This window comes from Rattus rattus, chromosome 2, assembly GCF_011064425.1.
Source record: "Rattus rattus isolate New Zealand chromosome 2, Rrattus_CSIRO_v1, whole genome shotgun sequence".
Lineage (NCBI taxonomy): Eukaryota > Metazoa > Chordata > Mammalia > Rodentia > Muridae > Rattus > Rattus rattus.
The window spans coordinates 27975076-28001076 of NC_046155.1; the positions used below are offsets into that span (position 1 = coordinate 27975076).

The 26001-nt window shown below is 37.2% G+C and overlaps 1 protein-coding gene across 7 annotated transcripts in view; it reads right to left on the reverse strand.

Moving 5' to 3' along the window:
• Positions 1-26001, reverse strand: part of Rfx3 (regulatory factor X3) — a 242068-nt gene that overhangs the window by 145014 nt on the left and 71053 nt on the right. For 3 of the 7 annotated variants that reach the window (XM_032891764.1, XM_032891761.1, XM_032891765.1), the window contains exon 2: positions 19454-19512. The exons of 3 other annotated variants lie outside the window; for them this stretch is intronic. Coding sequence is in view for 1 of the 4 variants with exons in the window: in XM_032891761.1 (XP_032747652.1) it covers positions 19454-19512 (59 nt within the window). In the remaining 3 variants the exon portion in view is untranslated. Of the gene's footprint in view, positions 1-19453; positions 19513-22328; positions 22352-26001 lie in introns of those variants that run through there. One more of the 7 variants, XM_032891767.1, reaches the window with a different exon arrangement.

The window sequence follows — 26001 nt, forward strand, 5'->3', positions numbered from 1 at the left end:
TGCATATGTAAGGCTTGTATTTGTAGAAGGAATAAGGAACGGACCAGACACTGGACAGCATCTGCTGGGATGGTTTTCAGTCTCACCAGCTTCAGGATGACCAGGAGACCTTGCTTTATCAGCGTACAGATTAAGACATCACGAGTGGCCAGTTAGTGCTTCTCCCTTCCTCTGCCTCATCAGTAGTGCGTGGGTTCCCACACTGAAGCTTCTTACACTAAACTATCTCCTGCTTTCCACAGAACTAGCTGAAGCTATGCCGAGACTAGCTTAAGTGCCAGTATTTGTATTACTGATTAAAATTATTACGTCCTTCATTTTATTGGTGAGTAACTGGAGGCTTGGAGATGTCAAATCCCAGCCCTTACTATTACACACACAGGAAACATAAAGGCAGGGTTTGACATCACAATGAAGTTCATGCTCTCAACTTCACAGGATACATTCACATCTCTGAATTTGATAGCAAGCAAGGCACAGGTAAATGTAAAAAGAATAAACAAAGAGTGATGAAAGTTTTCGAAAGAAGAAAAACCTCGAATACCCAAGATACAATTCACAGACCACATGACTCTCAAAAAGAAGAAAGACCAAAGTGTGGATGCTTCAGTCCTTCTTAGAAGGGGGAACAAAATACTCATGGGAGGAAACACTGAGACAAAGTGTGGAGGAGAGACAGAAGGAAAGGCCATCCGGAGAATGCCCCACCTGGGGAACCATCCCATATACTGACACCAAACCCAAACACTATTGTGGATGCCAAGAAGTGCTTGCTGACAGGAGCCTGATACAACTGTCTCCTGAGAGGCTCTGCTAGACCATGAGAAATACAGAAGTGGATGCTCTCAGCCAAACATGGAACTGAGCACAGGGTCCCCAGTGGAGGAATTAGAGTAAGAACTGAAGGAACTGAAGGGGTTTGCAAGTCTATAGGAAGAACAATATTAACTAACCAGACACCCCCACTCTGAGTTCCCAAGGACTAAACCACCAACCAAAGAGTACACATGGAGCAACCCATGGCTCCAGCTGCATATGTAGCAGAGGATGGCCTTGTTGGACATCAATGAGAGGAAAAGCCCTTAGTCCTGTGAAGACTAGATGCCCCAGTGTAGTGGAATGTCAGGGCAGGGAGGTGGGAGGGAGTGGATAGGTGGGTGGGGTAGCATCCTCATAGAAGAAGGGAGAGGAGGGATGGGATAGGGGGTTTCCGGAGGGGAAACCAGGGAAGGGGATAAATGTAAATAAAATATTCAATTAAAAAAAAAGAAAAAGGTAGAAAACATGTCAACTTTTCAACAGAAGTAAACTAAACAAGTAAAAAGAAATGACTGTTTTTAAATATAAAGCTAGATTGTAGGAGAGAAGCTTTTATTTGGTCTCCAGTTCTGTCTATGCTACATCCATACTGGCATTAAGAACCCAATCTACTGCACCTGAGTATCAGACAAACCCCAGAACACTTTCCGCTTATTCCCAGTTTCTATGCATTTGAATAGCTTTTGAAATTTTACAACCTACATTTTATGTGTGTAAGTGTTTTCCCCGCATGTATAAATGTGCAGCAAATGCATGCCTGACTCTTCAGGAGATCCAAACCGGGCTTTGGATCCTAGGGAACTGAAGTTAGGGGCAGTTGTTGGCTACCGTGTGGGTGCTGGGAACCATCCTCTACAAGGACAGTCAATGCTGTTAAACCCTGAGCAAGCTCTCTTTCCCCTCTCACACACACAGCTTCATTATTCTCCAGTCTTACCACCTCCATCTGCTCAGAAGACACTCCCTGGCAGGCTCCTGACCTAAGAGATCTCATCACACCACGCCAGAAACTGCCTCTAATGGCTGCAACTACCCTTAGGTCTATCATTTACAAAGTCCTTTCCTGATGACAGCCAACAGTGCAATGCCTTAACGACATTTGCTAGCCTCATGCTCACAAGAAGCCCATGATGCAGGTGGTGTCATTATCTAACAACTGTGGAAACTGAGACATGGGTGAGGTTTTTAAAAACTGTTAAAAGCAGTAGACAGAATTCATTCAACCTGAATTCATTCAACCTCTGTCTGACTTGTAAAATCCATCCTTGCAACAACTGGGTGTGCTGTGCTCAGCTTCAGGACAAGACAAACACAAAGCCGGGGACTGCCAGTGAGGACAGTGGGGATTCCGATGCATGTTATTTTTCCAGAAGCACTTTACATTCACTAACTCTGAGGACATAATCTTAACAGCAGAATAATGGCATTGCAAAGCACACTGCCAGAGAATAATCCTCTGAAGAAAGTTTGTTAAACAGACTGTGTTAACCTACTGACACACTGTACACATTCTGGGGAATCCCCACCATTTGTACAAAGTGAGAACTCTCACAGGAGGGCAGTGCTTGAAGCCTGCTACCCTAAGTTGTTTCTCCAACCCCTAAACAACACGTGGGTGCTTATAACCTATTTTCTCTCATTCACCAGCAGAAGTTTCTTAGGTTTTGTTTATCCTGGGGTTGATTCGCTTAGTTTTGTCTTTCAGTTCCTGTTAAGGGATATTTGTTTATCAATCACAAATGTAGTCACATCACTCTATTTTGATAAACTAACCCCCTGCAGTTTGTCACTGCTGTAGTCCCCATGTAAATGGGTTGTATACTCTTACAGGAGAGACATGCACAATTTCCGTTTAGTCATCCTTGCCTAATGTGCCTGTCAGGTGTGTCAAGAGCAACAGATGCTTGTTTGACAAAGGACCTTTTTATTCTGGCTAATTAAGCAGTTGGACACACCCGCCTGCTAAGGGTTCTGCTTTGCACAGCCAGCTCTGGATGAGTCATGAGAATCTAAGGCTAAATAGGCCACATTGTGAAAGAAGGCTAATTAGCCCCTAGGACGAGGAGAAGAATATCGCAAACCCAGCCGCTGAATGCAACAAATTAGCTTTTCTTCAACCTGATGGGCAAACCTAGGCAAACCAAGAGTGTTTGGAACAAACATGCCTTATTGCAAGTTTTAAGGCATTCAAATGTTCTTGGGGAGACTTCCTGAAGATTATTTAGCACACTTAAATTCACAATTGGATTCTTTTCATCACATACAATGAACATGCCAAATTAAATGAATAATCTGACCTAGTCAATTGCTTATCAAATAGAACTTTATAAGCCTATAACTGATTGTGTCCACCCCAAGCTTATTGGGATCTTCCTGAAATATTTTCTCTCACACAAAGCAAAGACTGAGTAATCTGATTCCATTAAAATGACTTAGTTTTCTGAATAAAGAATGTGATAAAGATATACAGTTTAATCTTCAAAATGCTTTTTCCTTTTCTTTTATAGAAAGACCAAGATACTAATTCTACTTCCTGCTTAAACCAAATTAATCAGTTATTATGGTAGTACTTTATGGTAAAACAACATGGCTATACTCACATAAATTATAAGAATCATCACGATAAGAACACAGCAATGCTACTTCATAAGTATAAATTACTATTGTTAAACTGGAGAACAAGTAATTTGACATCAGTGTATTTTTACATCAAGAAAAAAACCAAAAATGTTATAGAGATTCTGAAACATAAAACTTTTACTACTAACACTCAAATCAGGATGAGTTAAAACCCCACTAATTAAAATTATGGAAATAATGGGGCTGGAGAGACTGCTCAGTGGTTAAAAACATTTAGTGCTCTTTCAGAGGAACAGATTTTGGTTGTCAGCACCCACAGTGGTCAGTTCACGACTCTCTATAACTCCAATCCAATGGATTTGTCAACAGCATATACTCACATAGATGAAGGCCTATACAACTTTAATAAAAGTTAAAAACTTAAATACAAAAATTAGGAAATTAAAGTGAACATTGCCCTTTGAAAAATATATTGTTAACATTTACATTCCTGAACAGAAAATAAGTGTGAATATCTACATTTGATTACTATGGAGTTTATTATTCCAACTTTTAACACATAAGGCTATTAAATAGTTTTCAAAAAGACATAATACAAAATAATAGGAATATTTGAAATGGTCTATGTATTCCATTTAATATGCATTAAATAATCACACAATAAATTTTAAACCTTTATAAACTATGTAGAGTTGATTATTTTACCTATACAGACAAATATAAGACTTGATTTTCACTTCTCTATCCAAGAAGTTAGTAACTGAATGAACTATATACTGCAGTTACAGCCCAAGTCTACTTAAAAACATTTCCAAGGTGAGCTTGTATACTGCAAAATGCTCTCTTATTCCATCAACAAATGGGATCAACCTAAAGTCATTGAGGGATATATGAAGAAAATCCAGGGCTTTCTGCATGCTAAGAGCCCTGGTTCGTCCTTTAAGGTTGAAGGTATGATTTTAGGAGGTGCACAGTAAATCTTTCATGCTAAGTTCATCATTAGGAAAGGTGAGGACATGACAATGACACAGACTCCAATACAGCCATGTGTCGGTGATAATCAATGACAGTGATTAACGTTGGAGAATATGAATCAGAACACTTGTGGCAAACACTGGTTGCCTAGGTAACTTTTTTCACTTTTCAACAAAAGCTTTCTCTTACCTAACTCTTCCCATGGCTCAAAATAGAATATAAAAGATTGTTCTTCTTCAAAAAATGAAATACAAAAAAAATTGACTGTTTTTATCTTAAAAGATTAATTACGTAAAAAAAATAAAATAAAACAATCCACTGACACTGAGGCCAAAGCAACAAAGCACAGTGAAAATGTTTGCCATTTGCTTTGTTCCTGGTTATCAAGAGGCCATCATCATCAGGCACAGGTGCCATTCTAGCTTTTTCTCCCACTTCCTTAAATTAAAATGCAGCTCTGTCTTGCCTAGATGATAGAGGCCAGACAACCACCATGAAGATAGTGTCTAGCTAACAGTGGAGGGGAAAAAAAAGCGAAACATACTCCCTAAGGATGCCATCCCTATTCTGGACTCTGGAAACAAAGTTGCATAATATACATAGATTCCTACAAAAACTTACAGGGAAGAACAAGGTACTTTCTCCCTATTGATATGTCCAATCTTCAGAGCCTGACCCACCAAGTTAACAATAATTCTGAGAACTGAAAACTTAATCAATACTGAGTATTTTGCCATAAAATTATTAAATAAATATCAATAGCAAATAGCTATTAATACATAAAGCAGAATTCAAGTCAAAGTCTGTCTCAATTTAATAATAACGAGCAGGCAAGAGTCTGGGAATTAAATAAAAGAATTAAAGATTTGAATATATATATGTATATATATATATATATATATATATATAACAAGAATAAGAATATATATACAATGCTTCATCTTTTATAACACCTACAAGGATGTAATTTTTACAAAGCCATCCCACATACCAAATAATACGAGCTGTTGCCACTGCTTTGCTGTCCACCCAGAACCTTGGAGTATAACTCTATTGCTAAAGACACCACACATTTGGTCACAGAACTTGGCAAAATCAAGTTGTTCCTGAACTAGAAGTTTCTTCCCCGCTGGCAAACTTCATAGTATTGAAGGTTCTATGCTAACTGTTGTAGGAGAAAACTCATCAGCAGTCTACCCAGCTGTGAACCCCATGAGCTACAAAAATGACCAGTGTGGAAAGATTTGCCCAAGGGAGCCAAGGTGGCAGGGATGTTAAGGAGTTTACCAAAACATTCTGATTGGATGTAAGACCCATTCTAAAAGAAGAAATACAGCCTGGTACTATAAATATGGCCAAGAAACTGGGTCTGCGGACCAGAAGGGTGCTCTACTAAAATTCTGTCCAATGGCCATAGTATTAAACTGCCATTTAAACTGTGACTATCATACATTACTTCCACCAAAAGATCAGGGGCCATGGTGGGAAGTGGGGAGCCAGAGGTCAGAAATACCCTGAGCATATCAGTATCTTCCAGGGAGGACAGGAAGATTGCACTCAGGAACTCACAGTTGTGTGGATGCCTACAGAAGTGCTTTACAAGACTAAGCTAGTCAACGACATTCCAATAACATGGGGTTGGGGCTTGCACTTCCTCCTCTGCAACTAACATCCTTGGCAGAAATTTAATTAGCATGATGCTTAAGGAATCCTTCTTGAGGCATATACTTTAACTGACCATGAGAAGGGACAATGATATCATTGGAACTTCTAAGAGCCATCACAAATCAATTAATATAAACTTTGAGTGCTCTCAAGCTAAACCTAAAATTGTTGGTCAAAAACAATATGCATTAAGCAGGAGATGGCAGCACATGCCTAAAGCCAACCCGTGAGAGGTGGAAGCAAGGAAATCAGGTGTTCAAAGTCAGCCTGGGTTACAGAGTTAGTTCTAGATCACCAAGACGATAACAGACACATGTATACAAACAAAAAGGAACATGTGTACTAGAAACCCACCTTAGCATAATCAATGAACCCATCTCAACACGGAGCAATGCAAAACGGTCTCTCATAAATTCTGTAACCCAACACAGGTTTTCCTATCAGAAAAATACCTATTAACGGATTTGATTTTGATCTGTTTAGTCTCAGGTCAGCCGTTATACCTCTCTCTTTTTACTGTTGAGTAACTCAAATCTCTCAGAAAGTTCTTGAAAAGCACTCTAAACAGTTTAATGCTATTTTCTAAAACTATTGCCAGAGGCCAGGAATGCTGGCAAATGGCTGTAATCTGAGGACCTGGCTAAGCAGTAGAATCTCAAATTGTAGGCCAGTTTGGGTTACATAGTATATTCCACAGCAGCCTGAGACCTTGTGTCAAACATAAGCAAAATATAATCCCTGAAGGGTGTCTCTAGATTCACGCTTAGTAGTTTCACAATCATTGCCATTTTGTGTGGAAGCCAGGAAGTCTATATTAATATACATTTTCAAATATGAGATAACCCTTTTACAACTTCCCAAACTTAATGTCCAATCAATAATTAAAATATGCGTTTCATTTCTGATCCCTTTGATAACAACTGATAAGGGCATAAATTCCTCTAACAAAGATTTGGATTGAAATACTGGAAAATAATCAAAGTGTTTAGTTCCTCCAAAAAAGTAGTCTCTTGTTTGTTTATGTAGCACTAGACTTCATATATGCAAGGAAAATGAGCTATATTCTCTGGTGTCAGGTGTGCATTATTCCTCAAACACCACAGAGCATATGCAGTTTACCCTCACCCCAACACACACACAAAGGGACCAGTCTAGTATCATGTTTTGGGTGGACAACCAAGAATATGCTTGCTGAATAAGGTATCTGTGTACTAGGATGGCAACAAAGGAAAGGCAAACATTGTCTTAGAAGGCTGGAGGACTGTAAGAACTACTGGGGAAGCAAGTCAATCGCACTGTCCCCAACAGGAAAACCGTATTTGCCTTTTGTAGGACTAAAAAGCAAGAGCAGGGATTCTTGCTTTTCCTCACGCCCCCAAAGACAATTTTCCTCTTAAATTTTCTTGCCCACATAAGGATTTTTCCCATCTCTTTTTCTTTTTATAAAGTGGAGATATTCTTTTGCAGTTCCTAACTATTGTAATGACAGGCTCAAAGAAATCAACACCATCTACAAAGGGGAAAGAATACTGTATAATAACACTGCTAATAATGGAAACAATGTATTCCATTTTAAGTGTACAGTAGCTTAAAGAACTGAATTCTCATCACTGACATTTTTTTTTTCAAAAAAAATGAGTATGAGTGGGTGGACCTCCAAAAAAAAAAAAAAAAACCTCTGTATTTCCCATAACACACACACACACACACACACACACACACACACACACACACACACACATACACGGCAAGGGGGGGAAGAGACAGAGTTAGAGAAAAAGAGAGAAACATTTACTGCAAAACATAATGCTAGCAAATCAAACAAAACACTTATGCCAATTTCATTACAGAAATATACTTGGAGCAATATTGAAATATCTAGCCAACTTCAAAAACAATCACTTAGGTATTTAATATCCAAACAGATATCTAAATATGTTTAAAATATTTCTCCATATACGCAAGTAAAATTTATAACATTTGCAATTATTTAGAACCACTGTTCTCATGAAGCAGACAGGTAATACACTCTATATGGCTGATCTTATAACTTAGTCTAAAATATTTTCTTGGCTTTAAAACAATAATTTTTTTAAAACTCATTTTAAAATAGTACTACAATAAGAAGTAATCTCTTATGTCATTCCATACAATGTTTAATATTCCTAACTGAAATAGAAGAGATGTATAAAATCAACTTAATTCTTTATGATCGACAGAAGTTCATGTTAGACAGCATTTTAAATAAAGATAAAAATTCACACAAATGAGTTTCATTCTTCTTTTTCTTTCTTCTCCTCACTAAACTTTCTTGGGCTTTGTGGGTATGGAATGGATACAATTCTTCATACTCTATAAATAAATTCATAGTTAACTACTCTTAATACAATAAATCTTTTCCTAACCACATTTGTCCACAAGAGTGTCCTAATGTAATCATCTACATTATAGACTCTACAGAACTCCTGCATATCTTTCTAGCCATCACTCTCAGAGAATCACTGTTCCAAAGATAGTAAGAGAAATATTTTATTCTACAAATTCTACTACCTTTCTAGGTTTCTGCCTGGACTAATAACAAACTCTATTTCTTGAAAAGCTCCTTCACAACATTCTGTATTTCTGATTTTTATCCCAATCTGCCTGCCCATTCATTTCTTTCTCAAAGGTTGTTTCTTCCCCTTTGAACACACACACACACACACACACACACTCACTCTCTCTCTCTCTCTCTGTCTGTCTCTCTCTCTCTCTCTCTCTCTCTCTCTCTCTCTCAACAAACAAACAAAAAACAACTTGGGTTTGGGATATATGTTCTGCTTTCCTATTACTGTTTTGAAGGATCTGGCATTTATATCAACTGTATACAGATAACTTCCCAATAAAAAAGCATATTCAGTAATTCTCCTGAATTGTTGTTCTTAATTTTCCACTACATGTAGAATTGTTTTGAATAGCATGTCATCAGTCTGAATATTGAAATTTAATCATTAAAGTCAAGCTTAATTTTCACCATGCTAATTAAATTTCTGCCAAGGATGTGGATGTGTTAGTTCCAGTCTATTCTCAGTGAGTTCAAGATTGACTTATTCCTTCAGACAAGAGGAACTACCTTGGCATCTAGCTACTTTGGTATCTCTATTTCTCAAAGAAGCTTACTAATAAGAAACAGACTCCTTGTCTTGTGTCCCCTGAGTTTAATCAACTACTACTCCAATGATTTAGCTTCCTAATTAGACCTCAAAATCGATTCTTGGATCTCCATCCTACCACACAGATCCTTGGAGTTCAAGACATTACCTACAAGAGGTCCTAGGTACGCAGGATAAACTGTAAACTTCCTGTTGAGACTTCAGGGGCTCTTTAGAGGCTGGCTTCAGTTTAAATGTCCCAAGATTACACACTCTAGCGAGATGGAAAACATTCAAACAATGTTTTCCTCCTAGCTTCTTTCATCTTCAACTTTTAGGTCTAGAATAAATCCTGTGTTCCTTTTGCTTCCCAGAACCCTATCACTGTTTCCCCTTCCTCTCAACAAGCCTGGGCCTGGTGTCCTGTAGTAATCTGTCATCATTCTATGTGCATCAGCCGTTGTTTTGGACTACAGGGCAATTATTCATCTTGACAGGGAAAGAACAAACTTTGTGAGCACATGGACTGCGATTACCCCATCACCCACAAATATGCCACAGTACCTAACACATACAGGATATTCAATTTGTTGAATACAAATATAAATCCTCAAAGAGAATGAGTTTAAGATCCTATTGAAACAGTACTATGCTTTCCCTAAGTATTTAATACTTAAAATTCTGTAAAAGTATAATTGTCTGCTCTACCCATCTGCAATAGTGGAATTCATTAAGAATGGATTTTCTTTATTTTTAATGTGATTTCAATACCAATTGTTAGATTATTATAACTCCCTTTTTAGGTTCAAAATACTTTGTGCCTACTTTTTAAAATAAAGAAATAAGGATTAACTAAATTTAAATGAGCAAATCAAATCTTTTGCTACTGCTCTGAAACTTCAGATGTATCATTTACTACCTTAAAAAGTACGAATGGCTCAGTGAATTGCAGTTTCGGAAGCAGTGTTCTAACCATGTCACCTCAGAATAGGTGGGTGGTCCTGTTATACTCCCCTTGCTAGACAGACACTAACAGATCTTTAATTTTCATACAGGGAATGCTTAGGATAAACAATTAGCCTACTAGCGATTGTCAGACGTCATGACTAATTAATCATCTGAAATTTATTTGAGCTTGCCAATTCTCAACTGATATTCTCCTAAGTTTTCTTAGTAAGTACTGAAACTTTCTACAGAAAAGGGTATTCAAGGGAGCCTCCACTTACTAATCAGTTAACATTTTATCTAAAGAATTTAAGCTCTTATAATCTTAAAATAAAAGCAATGATAGTTAGAAAAGAATGTGAGCATATCATTTCATTTTTTGGAAATCCTGTGAGGAACATTACAATTATTCCGTTTTTCTCCCTCCCCCCCTGTTTTTCTAAGGATAAAAAAATCACATGGTATTTAAATAATGCTATAAGCAGCGAAGTTGTGTAAATAGAAAAGAAGAGGAGGATGTATTGCAATATATAATCCCAAAGGTCCAAGAGAGGGTTTGCCTTGCTTTCCTTTTTATCTCTCAGCTACATGAGGCACTAGGCTTAGCCTATGGCATTGAAAATGTTTGGCAGATCAACCGTTATGTAGTCCTGCATTACAGTAAGTGGATATGCTATGAGTTTTTAACCTAGTTAATAATCTTCCATGATACATCATCATTTTAAAAAGCCTTCATTTCTATTTCAGCAGCTTCACAGTACCTACCAAGGTGGTTATCTATTCTTTTCTGTATGTCTCAGCTAAGATGAATAAAAATGAGTAAGTCTGGAGCTGGAGAAAGGAGGTCAGTGGGAAGGACTCATCAGGTCAAGGCCATACCCTTGATCCCTAGCACTGCTCCCCAAACACACACAGACACACACATACACACAGACACACACACACACACACACACACACACACACACACACACACACACACATGCACGCACACACACACACAAACACACACACACAAACACACACACACACACACACACACACACACTCACACACACACACACACACACACACACACACACACACACACACACACACACACACACACACACACACACACACACACACTCACACACACACACACACACACACACACACATACACACACACAAACACACACAAACACACACATACATACACACAGACACACACACACACACACACACACAGCCACTACAATCTTCAGCTGGGGCATTAACACAATTAAGCTTGGAATTTGAATGAGGACTTGGGGAATATATTTATGAACCTCAATTCATATCTTTCTCACATAGTTCAGTAGGACATAACTTCTGTTTTAACATCCTGAAAAGCATTAAAGTTATTACATTCAGTTATCAAATACACATAAGAAGTCTAGCATTCAGTAGAGCTGAACTGATAAATAATTCTATTATAAAATATCTGAGGTAAAATGCCTATTATATTTTGGATATAAGCCCTCTCCAATCCTACAACAGATAGAGGGCTTATATCCAAAATATACAAAGAACTGAAGAAGTTAGACAGCAGGGAGACAAATAACCCTATTAAAAAATGGGGTTCAGAGCTAAACAGAGAATTCACAGCTGAGGAATGCCGAATGGCTGAGAAACACCTAAAGAAATGTTCAACATCGTTAGTCATAAGGGAAATGCAAATCAAAACAACCCTGAGATTTCACCTCACACCAGTGAGAATGGCTAAGATCAAAAACTCAGGTGACAGCAAATGCTGGCGAGGATGTGGAGAAAGGGGAACACTCCTCCATTGTTGGTGGGGTTGCAGACTGCTACAACCATTCTGGAAATCAGTCTGGAGGTTCCTCAGAAAATTGGACATTGAACTGCCTGAGGAGCCAGCTATACCTCTCTTGGGCATATACCCAAAAGATGCCCCAACATATAAAAAAGACACGTGCTCCACTATGTTCATCGCAGCCTTATTCATAATAGCCAGAAGCTGGAAAGAACCCAGATGCCCTTCAACAGAGGAATGGATACAGAAAATGTGGTACATCTACACAATGGAATATTACTCAGCCATCAAAAACAATGACTTTGTAAAATTCGTAGGCAAATGGTTGGAACTGGAAACTATCATCCTGAGTGAGCTAACCTAATCACAGAAAGACATACATGGTATGTACTCATTGATAAGTGGCTATTAGCCCAAATGCTTGAATTACCCTAGATGCCTAGAACAAATGAAACTCAAGACGGATGATCAAAATGTGAATGCAGATCGCCTCCTGAGAGACACAGCCAGAATACAGCAAATACAGAGGCGTATGCCAGCAGGAAACCACTGAACTGAGAACAGGACCCTGTTGAAGGAATCAGAGAAAGAACTGGAAGAGCTTGAAGGAGCTCAAGACCCCATATGTACAGCAATGCCAACCAACCAGAGCTTCCAGGGACTAAGCCACTACCCAAAGACTATACATGGACTGACCCTGGACTCTGACCTAGGGTTGCAATGAATATCCTAGTAAGAGCACCAGTGGAAGGGGAAGCCCTGGGTCCTGCTAAGACTGAACCCCTAGTGAACTAGACTGTTGGGGAGAGGGCAGCAATGGGGGAGGGTTGGGAGGAACACCCATAAGGAAGGGGGGGAGGGGATGTTTGCCCGAAACCGGAAAGGGAATAACACCGAAATGTATATAAGAAATACTCAAGTTAATAATAATAAAAAAAAATGCCTATTATAAAGAAATATTAAAACCAAATTGAAACTTAATACTCATCACTAAAATTCCAGTCTTTTGAAACTATTATATCTAGACTGATTTGGGATAAACTTTAGATAGATGTAATATAAACACATTTCAAGAAGTTAATAATTTGTTATTAAGCAAATTGATGCACCACACTAGTTGGTAGATTAAAATGGATAGTGAGTGAATTTATGTTTCAATAAACTTATTTCAGGAGGAATATTCAATGAATCAATTCATTCATTCAATAAATGAATCACTCAGTAAATGTTTTTTGAGTTCAGGAGGATAATCAATTATCAGATAACTGACCTCTTTCCCAATATCAACATTTAAAATTAATGTGCTCACATTCCCAACTCAGAGGCTGAGACCAATATTCAAAATGGTCCTACTGGTTAGTATCAGAGTTGGCACTAAAACTCAGGACTTCAGTTCCCAGTTTAAAAAATAAAAAGCTGTTAACAGAAAGGCTTAGAGAAGACGAGAAGAAGGCTGTCACAAAGAACAGGGAATGCAGCCAGATGCTCAGGGCCCTGCTGCAGAGGGAAAGAGACACTCACATCACATGGAGAACAGACTCCCACAGTCGGAGTCTCGCCTACAAGTTTCCAAGTGTCTTTCTCCCGTAGATTAAGTGCCTGATTAGGCACTTTTTCAAGGCATTTAACAAAAATTCAAGTACATCAAACTATGCAAATGTGTGTGGCACTGGCAACTAGGTGTTGTACACTTTGTGTTGTCCTGAGCACTTGGTACGCTAGGTTCGCTATCTCATGATCATATCGAGTATCTGTGCAGGCTGGGGATTTTATTATTACTTCATCTCTGAATGTAACCTACAGTACAAATTGTGTGTTTCTTGCAATGAAGAAACCCAAAAGACTTTCTAGCTTATCAGGAAGAGGGCTGGGGCAGCAAAAATCAACACATAAGTAATTGCAACCAAAATAAACAGGGAACAAATTTTGAATTTTCACTTGAAAGGAGTAAGTGTAATTTCGGGGTGTGAGAAGGAAACCTTTTAAATGAAGTGCTTAGTGTAACAGCTTTTACAGGGTGCGCTTTTCACTGTCAAATTGCATGAATAATCGGTTTGTGGGTGTGTTTGGTTTGTTTGTGGGGTTTTTTTCATGGCAATTTACAGGCTTTCCACAGCATGCACTAACTATCCTTATTTTGCAGTTCCTTCTATGTATTTATCGTGCTAACACTTTCATTTTAAAAGATTTAAAATCTCTATTGTGTGAGGGTAAATTTGAACCAACCCATACTGCTTAAATTCTTTAATGGTTCAATATGTTCTGTTAGATTTTATTAGCTTAAGAACTGTCAGGCCTAATATACGCAGAAGTATTAAGGATTTTAAAGCAACATCGAAACAAGTACCTTACAGAAATTCTGATGTCTATGGAGTATTTATTATGATATTATCGACTATTCCATTAACACCAACAGTAATCTAATATTTACACATCTAAAATCACATGTAAGATATTATGGTTATGCCAGAGTTAACTTGTGGCCATTTTTCTTACATTTACAAAAATCGTTAACTAAACACAACTGAAAAATACATTCATTATAAAATTCATTTAACATTAAATAATAGATTCTCCTTCACTTGAAAGAACAGAATTTTCTTAGTCTTGAGACTAAGTAGGCACCCCTCCTTTCCTCCCTTTGTCCCTTACTTTCTTTGCTAACCATGTTAAATAGAAAGATTATACAACTAAGCAGTAGTGACAAAACAGCACCCCTAAACTGCTCTGGTATATAAACTATCAGTAATAACATTTTTTTCAAGCTTTCGGGGTTGGGACAGCCTAACAACTACTTAGGGCCACAGTCATAATCTGACCACTACAGACATTAAAAATCAAGGAAAAGTCAAAAATGTTGGCAACATGTGAGTGCTCCTATTTGGAAAGAGAAGGAAAGGGAGCCAGGAGCACAAGCTCACCCTCAAGTATGTAATGAACTCAAGGCCACCAGGACTACGTGGGAGTTGGTCTCAAAAATACAAATTTAAATTATTAATTTTAAAGCAGGAAACCTATGTTATAAATACTTGTATGCCACGTGAACAAAAATGTTCGATATCTGAAAACAATGCTATTGTCATGAAATCAAATAGGTGTGACATATTCTTGGCTTATGCAGTAAGCTCTAGAGCAGACTGCATGCAGTCTAGTAACACCACGGAAGGTCAACAGTGGTCTTGTATTACCAACACGACTATCTTCAGAATCACAGGCTCAGAGAGCAGGGCAAAACAGGTACTTTGGGCAATGGCCCTGAGTCTTAGTTTACCCCAGGATTTATTTAGATCTCCACAGTAAAAGTTCTACTGGATCGCTTTACAGTAATGTTATGAGCTGCAGATTTAGCGCTTAACATGGCCCCCAGGTGATTCTACTTTTGTTTTCAAGACTGCAAACAGCAGCTAATGGTCTAAAAGTGAAGAAGCACATGTGCGGAACAGATCAGTAAGAAAAAATATTTATTTCACTGTTTTTCTTGAGAGTACTCAATATATGTTTAAGAAAATTCAGTTTTAGTAAAAAGTTAATAAAAAGTGGGATGACAAAGGTGGCATTTCTGAAGCAAGCGCTCCAAGCCCAGCTGGGGAAACCTGGGGCTCTGGGGCAGCTTCAGCAGATATGACAGCCTCTGCAGAAACTACTCTACCTGGTCAAAAGGACAGAGGCAGCACACGGTTTAAGTGCACTAACTTCACTGTGAAAGTACATTTGTTTAGAGAACAAACTATGATCATCTGAATTTTCAGAAAAAAAAAATACAACTTTTAGTTTTTTTATCACTGGTGCTGAAATTTTAGAAATAAATTACTTTTTCTTTTAAACTGAGTAACTAATACAGTGCTGAAAAAAATCTGTGTGTATTACTTAATATAAGTGAAACAAAGACCAATGTGCATAAAGAATAGTGTAATTTAGAAATAAGATTCTAATGTGTTTTCTTCTGATGAACCTATAAATACCACATTAAATGCATAAAACTTTTCTCAACTTAACAATAAAGCAAAACTGAAAACCAAAACAGCCAAGAAAAAAAAAGGAGAGAAAAATCTTTAGTTAGGAAATACATACATACTTCTATAAAATGTGTATATTTATTAAAACATCAATTTTTTCCATTATAATCCTTTCTCTTTTAATCTCAACTGTCTAAAGGTCAAGTTTCCAGGAAAACTTGTTAAAGCAAAATATTACACATATTGACTAAAACTCGTTAATAATACACCAAATTCATCTAAAGAGTCAAATTGTGAAATTTTATTAACACTAAGCAATCAAATTGATGACTTATATTCTCCTTCCAGAATATAAACTTACTTTATAAATATCTATATTGTGAACAAAGGATAGTTTATCTACAGCACTTACTGTATCGTTCAGCTCATACTAAGGCACAGTAGCCAGCTCTATCTATGAACCTTAGTTTGTGTGCAAATTGTGAGTGTATCTGATAAGTCATTCATATGTCAAAGAAATCTGTGGACCAGTAACAAGAGCATCAAAAAGAGACATGCATAACTGTCCCTGAACATCTGAAAGCTAGCTTCTGAGGGAAGAAATAAACTTCTACTGGGTAGAAGTTATAAATGCATAGGATGTTCTAAATATACAAGGGACAAAAATCATTCTAATCAGAGCATGTACTAAATACTGAGTCATATGTCTTGAACTTTTAGTATCTCTCAGACAGGGAAGAACAACCTTCCTAGAAAAGCACGACTGTCATACTAAATTTGTCTTACCAAGCTAGGGAGTATGTTAGGACAATGAGATCAATGTCCTCTAAAATCTTCCTTCATTATATTATGTGCCTGTGAAAAGTACAGAGTAAAATATATAGTCTCAAATCACTAATTTTATAGCTGTATGCTTCCTGTATATCAGTACTTCATAAATACGTGTTAATTAAGATATATTGCTGTTATAACAAACATAGCCAAGGCAAAGTTCTTGTATGGTATTAACTGCCTAATGTTGGGGTTTGGTCTGGTGCTGCTATGTATTCAAGTACTAAATTCTGTATCCTAAGATATGGTTGCCCCGCCGAGGAGAGAAATCTCAAGTCTTTCAGCCTCTGTTGTGTATATCTTGCTCCCACATTTAAAGCTATTGGTTAAAGAAAAGTGGCTATGGTCAATTATCATGAAAACAGAGGTAGGCGGGGTTTTAGTTACCAAGCTGGGGATCACAGGTAAGACCACCACCACCACCACCACCACCACCACCACCACCACCACCACCACAGCAATAACAACAACAACAACAACAACAACAAAAAGAGGAAGGAGGAGGGGCTAGGTGCACATGACCAAGTGAAATCCTCCCTGAGGACAGACTGATAGTGCAGAAATGACCCAGTATGTAGCTAGAATTAACTGTCTACCATATAGAAAAATAGATTATGGGTAATATACCCACTAATAGTACTAAAGTTGATTTAAAAATTCATAGGACTCTACCATGATTATTGGAGGGAGGGACCGGGTCATATTAATAGCTAAGAGTTTTTAAATAACATTCAAAAGTACTATTTACCACTTAATCATAAAATTCTACCTTACTAGAAAGTAAAATAGAATTTATAGTACTTATTTTTCTTGGTTTTGTTTGTCCTTTGTGTTTCTGAAAAAAGGTTACTTATAGCCTAGCCTGGTCTCAGATCATTTGTACAGCCAAAGCTAGACCAGAACTCTTGGTCTTTCTGCCTCTAATTCAAATTCTTGGTATTTACAAATGTATACCACAAGGCTGGCCATGACTTTCCTATCTGATATAATTGTTACCTTACCTAACAACAAAGAGTATTGAGAAAGAAGAATAGAGCAAGCTCTGTGCTTCCCATGGTCACTGTGGACAACTGGGCTTTCACATTGTAGAAGCCAGGTAGGGAAGCTCCGTAAGAGGAGGGCAGGAGAGGGAGTAAGGACTTCTGCAGAAACTAAAAGTTACAGAAGGATGGTGAGGAAGTGCCACATGTAACACACACAATCGTCTGCCTTAACGTTCATTTTTACATTACTCAAAGACAACGACTTCCCATTGAGATTTAAAGGGCTGCAAAGAAATTAACTTCATCTTTTTCTTCTGGGAACACACAATCCAGACACAACAGACCTGAGGTTGAAATATTATCTATACTAATTGAACCAGAATATATATTAAGCTACTTGATGAATATACAGAGACAGGTTCCTCTTCTCCTAACAATGCAAATATTAAAATAATTTGTCTAACCAGGACCAGTAGAATGAATTGCATATCAAACAAAGTCTAGGTTGCTGGACCATTTCCAAAGGCACACTATTCTTCAACTTTTACCAACTTTTAATTTTGAGCTATGTGTTTTTCACTTAAATAATTTTCCTACTGGGTAAAATTCATGAGTTATTTTGCTAAGTCATCTCCTTTAAGAAATAGCTTTTACCCTGAAGCTTTTTTGTAAATTTACATTAGAGTAAATTCAGTATGTATTCCAAATGATATACATCAGGTCTAACTGTCTAAAACAATTGCTTTTAAATAGGGCATTGGAGTACATGCTTACAATCCCAACACTGGTGCTTGAGAGACGAGACCCACCCAGAGTTCAATGAGAGCTTGATCTAACCGTAAACACTAACCCACATAGGACTGCTCAGCAAGATTCACCTCAGAAACTTCTTCAAATTTTTTATAATTATTATTTTTTTATTCTTACAACAAAAACTCCATGCACGGAAAATTTACTATAAACCTAAAATGTTAGCTTAAAAAATAACTTTGAGCTTATAACATCTTCATTTTTCATGTCATTCTCATATAGGTGTGTATGTGTGTGTTGTATGCTAAACCAGGACACTCTACAGCAAGTTCTTTATCTGTGATCTGGATCTACAGCCCTGGACAATTCTTATGAGGATTTTCCAAACTCATAAACATTTTCAACTCATACCAACTATGCTGTCAGTATCAGTCTCAAATTCAATGAAATTAGAATGTAATAAAACAAATAAATGTGTGCTCTCTTAATTCATTACACTGTCACATTCTTACATTTCACAGGTCTAATCTGCATTTTTCATAACTGTATTAGGTTAAAATTTGGACCTACTCTTTTAAACATTTAATATTTTAATATGGCAGTCTCCAAAGCATTTCACTTGGATTACAGATTACAAGGTAAATATGAGTTCTAATTCTGAACTGTAGGCTGAAAACAGGAAATGCCACCTCTCCTGTCAGTCTAACAAGAGCAACTCGGCCACACGTCAATTCTGAGATGTGGTTGGTTTAGCCCCAAAAAGAAGAGGCAAAGAGGGCAGTGTCATGCGAATAGCCTCCTGCCCACCCCGTTTTTCCTCCTTGAACCTGATTCCAGGTACCCAATAAATTAAAACCATTAGGAACACAAACAGAGAACTTCTAATAGCCAGACTCTAAAGTTATCAGATGTGTAAGCACTGGAATTGATGTCACTTGTCATTTTAAATATTTCAGTAAAGAACTATAGAGAAAAATTACAACTAAATATTGGTAAGAAAAGACTTAATTGGTCTCACTTACCACTTTGGGATTTTGAGAACCATTGCAGATTCCAGTCTACATTCCTCTGATAAAAATCTCTGAATGAAAAAGAAACAGGAGGCTGTCTTTGGTGAACTTCAGGTGCAAAATCACTTCAATTTCATTTTTAAAAATTCATTAAAATGAGAAAAAATAAATATACATAGGTGTGTCCCTAGAAATTCGTTAGCACAACAATCTTCTCAAATATCGGGAAGGGTGAGAAATATTAACAACCCAGAAATTCTAATACATAACTGAATGTTCCATCAACTGAGACAAAAATTATATATTCGGGCTTCATAATACTCAAACAGTTTTTATGCTTTGCAATTCATTTCTCATCTATAACTGGCAGAACTTCAAATATATACATATATACACATACACTTATATATGAGGCTAGGCTGAATTTACCATATCTTTTTTCACAAAATAGATTTTATGTTAACATAATTTAACATTAAAATTATATATAATGATCAGATTTCAGGGGCCCACGCCTGTCGTCTCGACATCGGGTGATAGAGGCCAGAAGCCGACCAGACATTTAATTCAGCCTAGGTGACAACCCAGCCCCAACAACAACAACAAATCACAGCTGATGACATGGTTATTATAAACCAGAAATGCGCTCCCACGAGAAAACTTCTTAAAAGTTTACTTCTGTGATGGGCAAAAATGATATTTTGCTAATTAAAAACAAACAAAATAAAAACATGATTAGATAAAACAGTCAAGGGCCAAGAGATAAATTCAACTTTAATTTAAATCTCTATTGCTTTTGTATAGGTTTTCTAATGGGCCTGCATGCTTCTTATAATCTGAAATATAAAATTACTTTTAAAATGGACCCGCACATGCAGACTTTATGACTTCATATTCTTAAATACATTAATTAGAAAAAGTTGATAGATCCTTTGTGAATGGCAGTTGGTTACTTTTAGAGTCTCTTATTATTTTCTTCAAGTTGGGCAAGGTGACACAGTATCTTTAATCCTAGTACTATGAGTTCAAGGCCAGCCAGCTATACACTGTGAATTCCAGGCCAACTAGGACTACACAGTAAGACTCTGTCTCAAAATATCTTTTTCATTACCACTGTAATGGCTATTAGCTATTTTAACAATTTAATATGACACATTATACTCAATTTACACCACGTTGGATTTCCAAAGCTTGACATTTTCCAGTTTTAAATGGTACACTCTCAACTTTGAGTCCTTTATATTCCTTTCACACTCCTCTCTTGCTATAACTTCAATTACACATATGTAAAACCACCACATGTGACTGTTCAGAATCATTCACTGCTCATTTTCCTTTAAGCTTTTATATCTGGGCTCTTCAGAATTGAATGCATTTAATATATGTGAAACTAACTTTTTCTTAATATCGTAGAGGTGGTAAATCAATACCTTTTAATCATTGATCATTCTAATTAGAGAATTTTCACTGGTTTTAATTATTTTGCCTTTGATTTTTACCTGTTCATTTATTATTATCATAATTATTCTACTGTGTACTTGTTTGTTTTGCATAGATGTTTACACATAAACTTGGTCCATAGAGATCGACATCCATACCTTCTCTATTATCTTTTCTCTTTACCTAAGGCTGCATTTTCTTTGACATCTCTAGAAGACTTTTTTTAAAATAATATATTAAGCATTATAACAATAAAATGTTACAATGTTTATGTTACTGTGTTTATGTTCCTTTAGAAAGTAGCAATCTTGGACTCAACCAATAAAAGCATCAGCTACACTATCAGAACCCAAAACCCAGAACAGAAATTATTCTTTACATTGCCTTTAACTGTTCTTCCTCGTGACGTCAACTTATATACTCATCTATCCTTGTGCCCAGTTTGTGTATTTTGAATTTGGGTTAAATATAAAATGCTAAAAAATCTTGTGTGTGTGTGTGTGTGTGTGTGTGTGTGTGTGTGTGTGTGTGTGTGTGTGTGTGTGTGTGCGTGCGCGAGCGTGTATAATTAGCTGAGCATGGCACTGCATGCCTTATCCCAACATTCAGATGGCAGAGGAGCAGTTCCGGATCCTGGGTCAGCCTGTGCTATATGTTGAGACCCAATGCTAAAAAAAAAAAAAAAAAAAATGAAAACATAAACCCCAAATCTTAAAAAGTTTAAATATTCAAGTTAAATTATAATCACGATGACAAAAATATTTGTCATAAGTCATATAGTTACTAACATGAACAGAACTGTCTTCCGTATATGTCAGTATTGGCTGAACAATAAGTAAGATATCACCACAGTCTGCTGCCAAGCTGCCTTCGATCCGTCCTTTCTGAACACTACCTTCCTATTTTCATTCAAGTCAAAATGAAAATAGATAATTCAGAACACTTCAAGTTCTCAGAACTCTCCTCTCTTGCCAATTCTAGCATCAATTTGCTCTCTTGTTAAATGTAAATGTCTTTATACTTATATTTAAACTTTACAGAAACATTTATCTCTCTCCAGGGAAACATAAGTGGTTTAAAGGAGAAATTACTATAAAGGTAACTAAGTACCTTTATATTTTTTAAAACCATATTCATATAATCTCCCAAAAGCAGATACTGGCTGAGCATGAATTTCTCAACCAACAGATATTAGACAGACTAACACAAACTCTTAGACATACTAAGGGCCAATGTAGCTCTGAGGCCTAGGGATCATAGCGTTTTAAGGATCCAAAATATCCTTTGAATTATCCTAAGGTTTGAAGAATAATTGAAAATCAAATATTTAACATCTGGTGTTAACACAGCATCAGCCATAAACCCTAATTATGTGTTTATAGTCTGTACTGGAAGATATAATTCATAAGTGTCCTCAAATTTGCTAGGACCTTCACTCTTACCATACCTGACAGATTCTAGAAAGTGAAACTCCAGATATTTCCCTTTGGGATAGGTAAATATAGGTACCCTCCAAGGAAGCAATCCGCCCCTAATGCTTCCTCTACACACACACACACACACACACACACACACACACACACACACACACACACACAGTTTTTATATTTACAGAAGCTTCATTCACTGTCAAAGTGCTTGTGCGAGCCAACAATTGGAAAGTATGGGGCAAGCAGTGCTCAAGATAACCAGACACCTCGGCCTTACAATAATCACAGCTGCAATCATCTGCTTTACTGTGCTTTCTGTGATGCAGAAACAAGCCTGTGGCCTAGTCCTCAGCCTGTAGAAGCATTCTACCACAAGTTCCTGTGTAGGTGACAGCTCCCAACCACAGGGGCATGCAGGAGAAGATAAGATCACTCCAATAACCCACGCACGTCTCCAACCTTAGCTGAGTAAGGGTTTAGATTTAAAACCTTTTTTAGGTTCTCTTAATTACTTATCAATTAAAGTTACTTGGAAAGAGATTTTGTGTTCTTGCTCTTTTTGTCCTCTTGCCCTTCCCCTTCTCTCCCCATTTCCCTCCCCCTACCCTCTCCACATGCTCATGGCTGCCCTCTATTCCTCTACTCTCTCACTCTGCCTTTCCCTGTCTCTACTACCCTCTCAGCCCTGAATAAACTCTATTCTATACTAAAAAAGTAAAATAGAGAGATTTCTTAGTTTCAAGTCACCACAGCTTCTTAATAGTATTTAAAATGACCAATTTCTTTTTACAAAGGAACATTAACACAACAATGTGTTCAGTCACATAAAAAAGTACTGTTACATAAGCGTGCAATGCTGTGAGGATGGAGAAACTCTGACCATAACTTCATTCCCAGGCTTATATAAGATGAGGTCAGACAGCTCACAGCTGCTCATTTCTCATTGGCAAATGACTCTGCCAAAGTTTAGTCTCCTCAGGTACACATCAAGTAATTGATAAGCCACCACAATTTACAGGACAATTACCATTAAATGATGATTTTTTTCTGAGAACTTGGAAAACATTTTTTAAGATTTATTTTTTTTTTTTTTACATACATGAATACATTGTCACTCTCTTCGGAACAGAGAGTATCAGATCCCATTACAGGTGGTTGTGAGCCACCATACGGTTGCTGGAACTCAGGACCTCTGGAAGAACAGTCTATGCTCTTAAGCTCTGAGCCATCTCTCTGGGCAGAACTTGGCAATTCCTTAAATAAAATGAATTATTCCAATGTGGCAGCAAGCATTGAGTTGGGAAAGTGTGGCAGGAAGATAATCTGACTACATGAGTTTGGGGCCACCAGACTAGAAAACATAGTGAGACTCTATTAAAAAAACAAAAAGCAAGATAAATGTATACTATTTCCAATTTTTCTTTCATTATGATGATCATAATATTCTTAAATGTCACAGGCCTGTTCTCCATTTAATTAAATTAATCAGTCATAAATTTTGACTCGCTCTTTTAGATGTTTAATTTTCACTTGGATTATAGAACACAAGATAAAATCGAGTCAATCACTACTTTCAGAGCAGTTCACACACTGACTAGCCATAAAGCTGCTCATCACCAGTGAGGTAAAGTCCTGTTGCCATCATGCACGCCAGGGCATCTGTTTATGTTCTACAGGGGCATCACAGTAACATTGTAAAGGCTCAAAGAGTGAATACCTTGGGTTTGGTGGGCCCAAATATCTCTGAGGCAAACAATTCACATTTGCTGTGAAAGCAGTTACATATAAGATACAAACAAATGAGTATGGATAACACATGGATGAGAAAACACATGTCTACTATATGTTAGTCATTACACAATGTGTTCGTGTGTGTATGTGTGTATATGTAAACTTAAACATACAGATGTCCACGTTAAACGTTGTACTTTTTTCTGTTTTAAGTAGTAAAGTAATTTTAGGTGCTAGGGATCAAACACAGGGCATGTATGCTTCCATTGAGCCACGTTCTGAGCTAACAAAAGTTATTTTTACAAAACAAAATTTAAATATTGTTTCAAACAGGGCTGGAAAGATGTCTCAACAGTTAAGAGCACTTACTGCTTTTGCAGAGGACCTGGGTTCATTTCCCAACACTTACATACTGGCTCATAACCATCCCCAAATCCAGTTTCCAGGATATCCAATGTCCTCTCTGGCTTCCAAGCACACAAAACATGCACACAGTGCACATATACATATGCAGGCACACATGTACATTAAAATAAATCTTTAGCATTTGTCTGAAATAATAAGATGATAGCTGAATTTACCCCCAAAACCATAAAGGCAGCACCAACCACTTCTGCTCTAGACTACTGCCTCTCAATCTACAGAATGCATATTAATTACATGCTGTTCTTAATAGAGACTGTGATTCAGTAGAACCAGGTGGGGGTCTAAGATTCTAAGACTCCACTACTCTCCCACATGACTAAAGTTAAAAGGACTAAAGAAATGGCTAAGTAATCAAGAAGACATGCTACTCTTTCAGGGGACCTGTCTTTAGTTCCAACCCAGAAGGCAGCTTACGACCACCTATAACTGAGCTTCAGGGTATCTGATATCCCCTTGTAGTCTCTACAGGCAACAGAACACACATGCACTTACCCCCAAAGGAACATATGCAACAATACAATTTAACAAAATCTTTTTTCTGAAGTTGAACCTCATCACAGGGTCTTTGGGTAGCAGAAATTTGTTAAGTCTGTGTGAAGAGGGCTCCTATCTACTACATGAGAGCTGTGATGACTAAAACTGTCTAACTGATAATAAAGTGCTAAATAAATATTTCTGTAATGAACACATAAATGAACAAAGGAAACATTCTGAATACAATGCTAAGCTCTTTCTTATGTCATTATGATGTTACTTATGGGTTTGTCATTCACATGTTCATCTTAGTAATAAACTTACTGAAATTAACAGTGCCTTTAACATCTTAGGTTTTCTTTACCTGGTTAAATCACACAGCTGGTATTTATAAATAGTACAAACACTGCATCTTAGATCTTCACAAATCACTCTTAGGACAAATGCATCAAGTTACTCTTCTATGTTCATCCACAATGATCATCATTTCTTCACACAAGTACACCATGCCTGTTATACATCAAGGCCTTCATACATTCTGCTTTCCCAGATTAAGCCATTCTCCTTACTACTTGGAGTTTCAACACCATTCCACCTGTTTAGAAGTGACGAAAATAATTAACACCCTCTCCCCAACTACTTTCCTCAATGAATGTGCAGCTTTCTCTCTAAGCACTGAATCTTCTTCAAACCTTTCTTTATATTATATAATTCATTGCTTCAGAGTTCATTCTTTTATTTTATTTTATGTGTACAGGTGATTTACCTACATGTCCAGCCATTCACCATAGGCATAAAGTACCCACAGAAGATAGACTGTATCCCCTGGAAGTGGATTACCGATTTTTAGCCTCTAAGTGGGTGGTGGTAACACAAACCAGGTCCTCTGCAAGAGCCACAAGTAGCATTCATTGCTCAGCCATCTCCCCATCGTGGACTAAGTTTTTCAAGAGTGTCTACTCTCTCCATATCTGTTCAATATAGTGCTTGAAGTTCTATCTAGAACAAGGCAATTAAAGGAGATCAAGGGGATACAAATTGGAAACAAGTTAAAGTAGC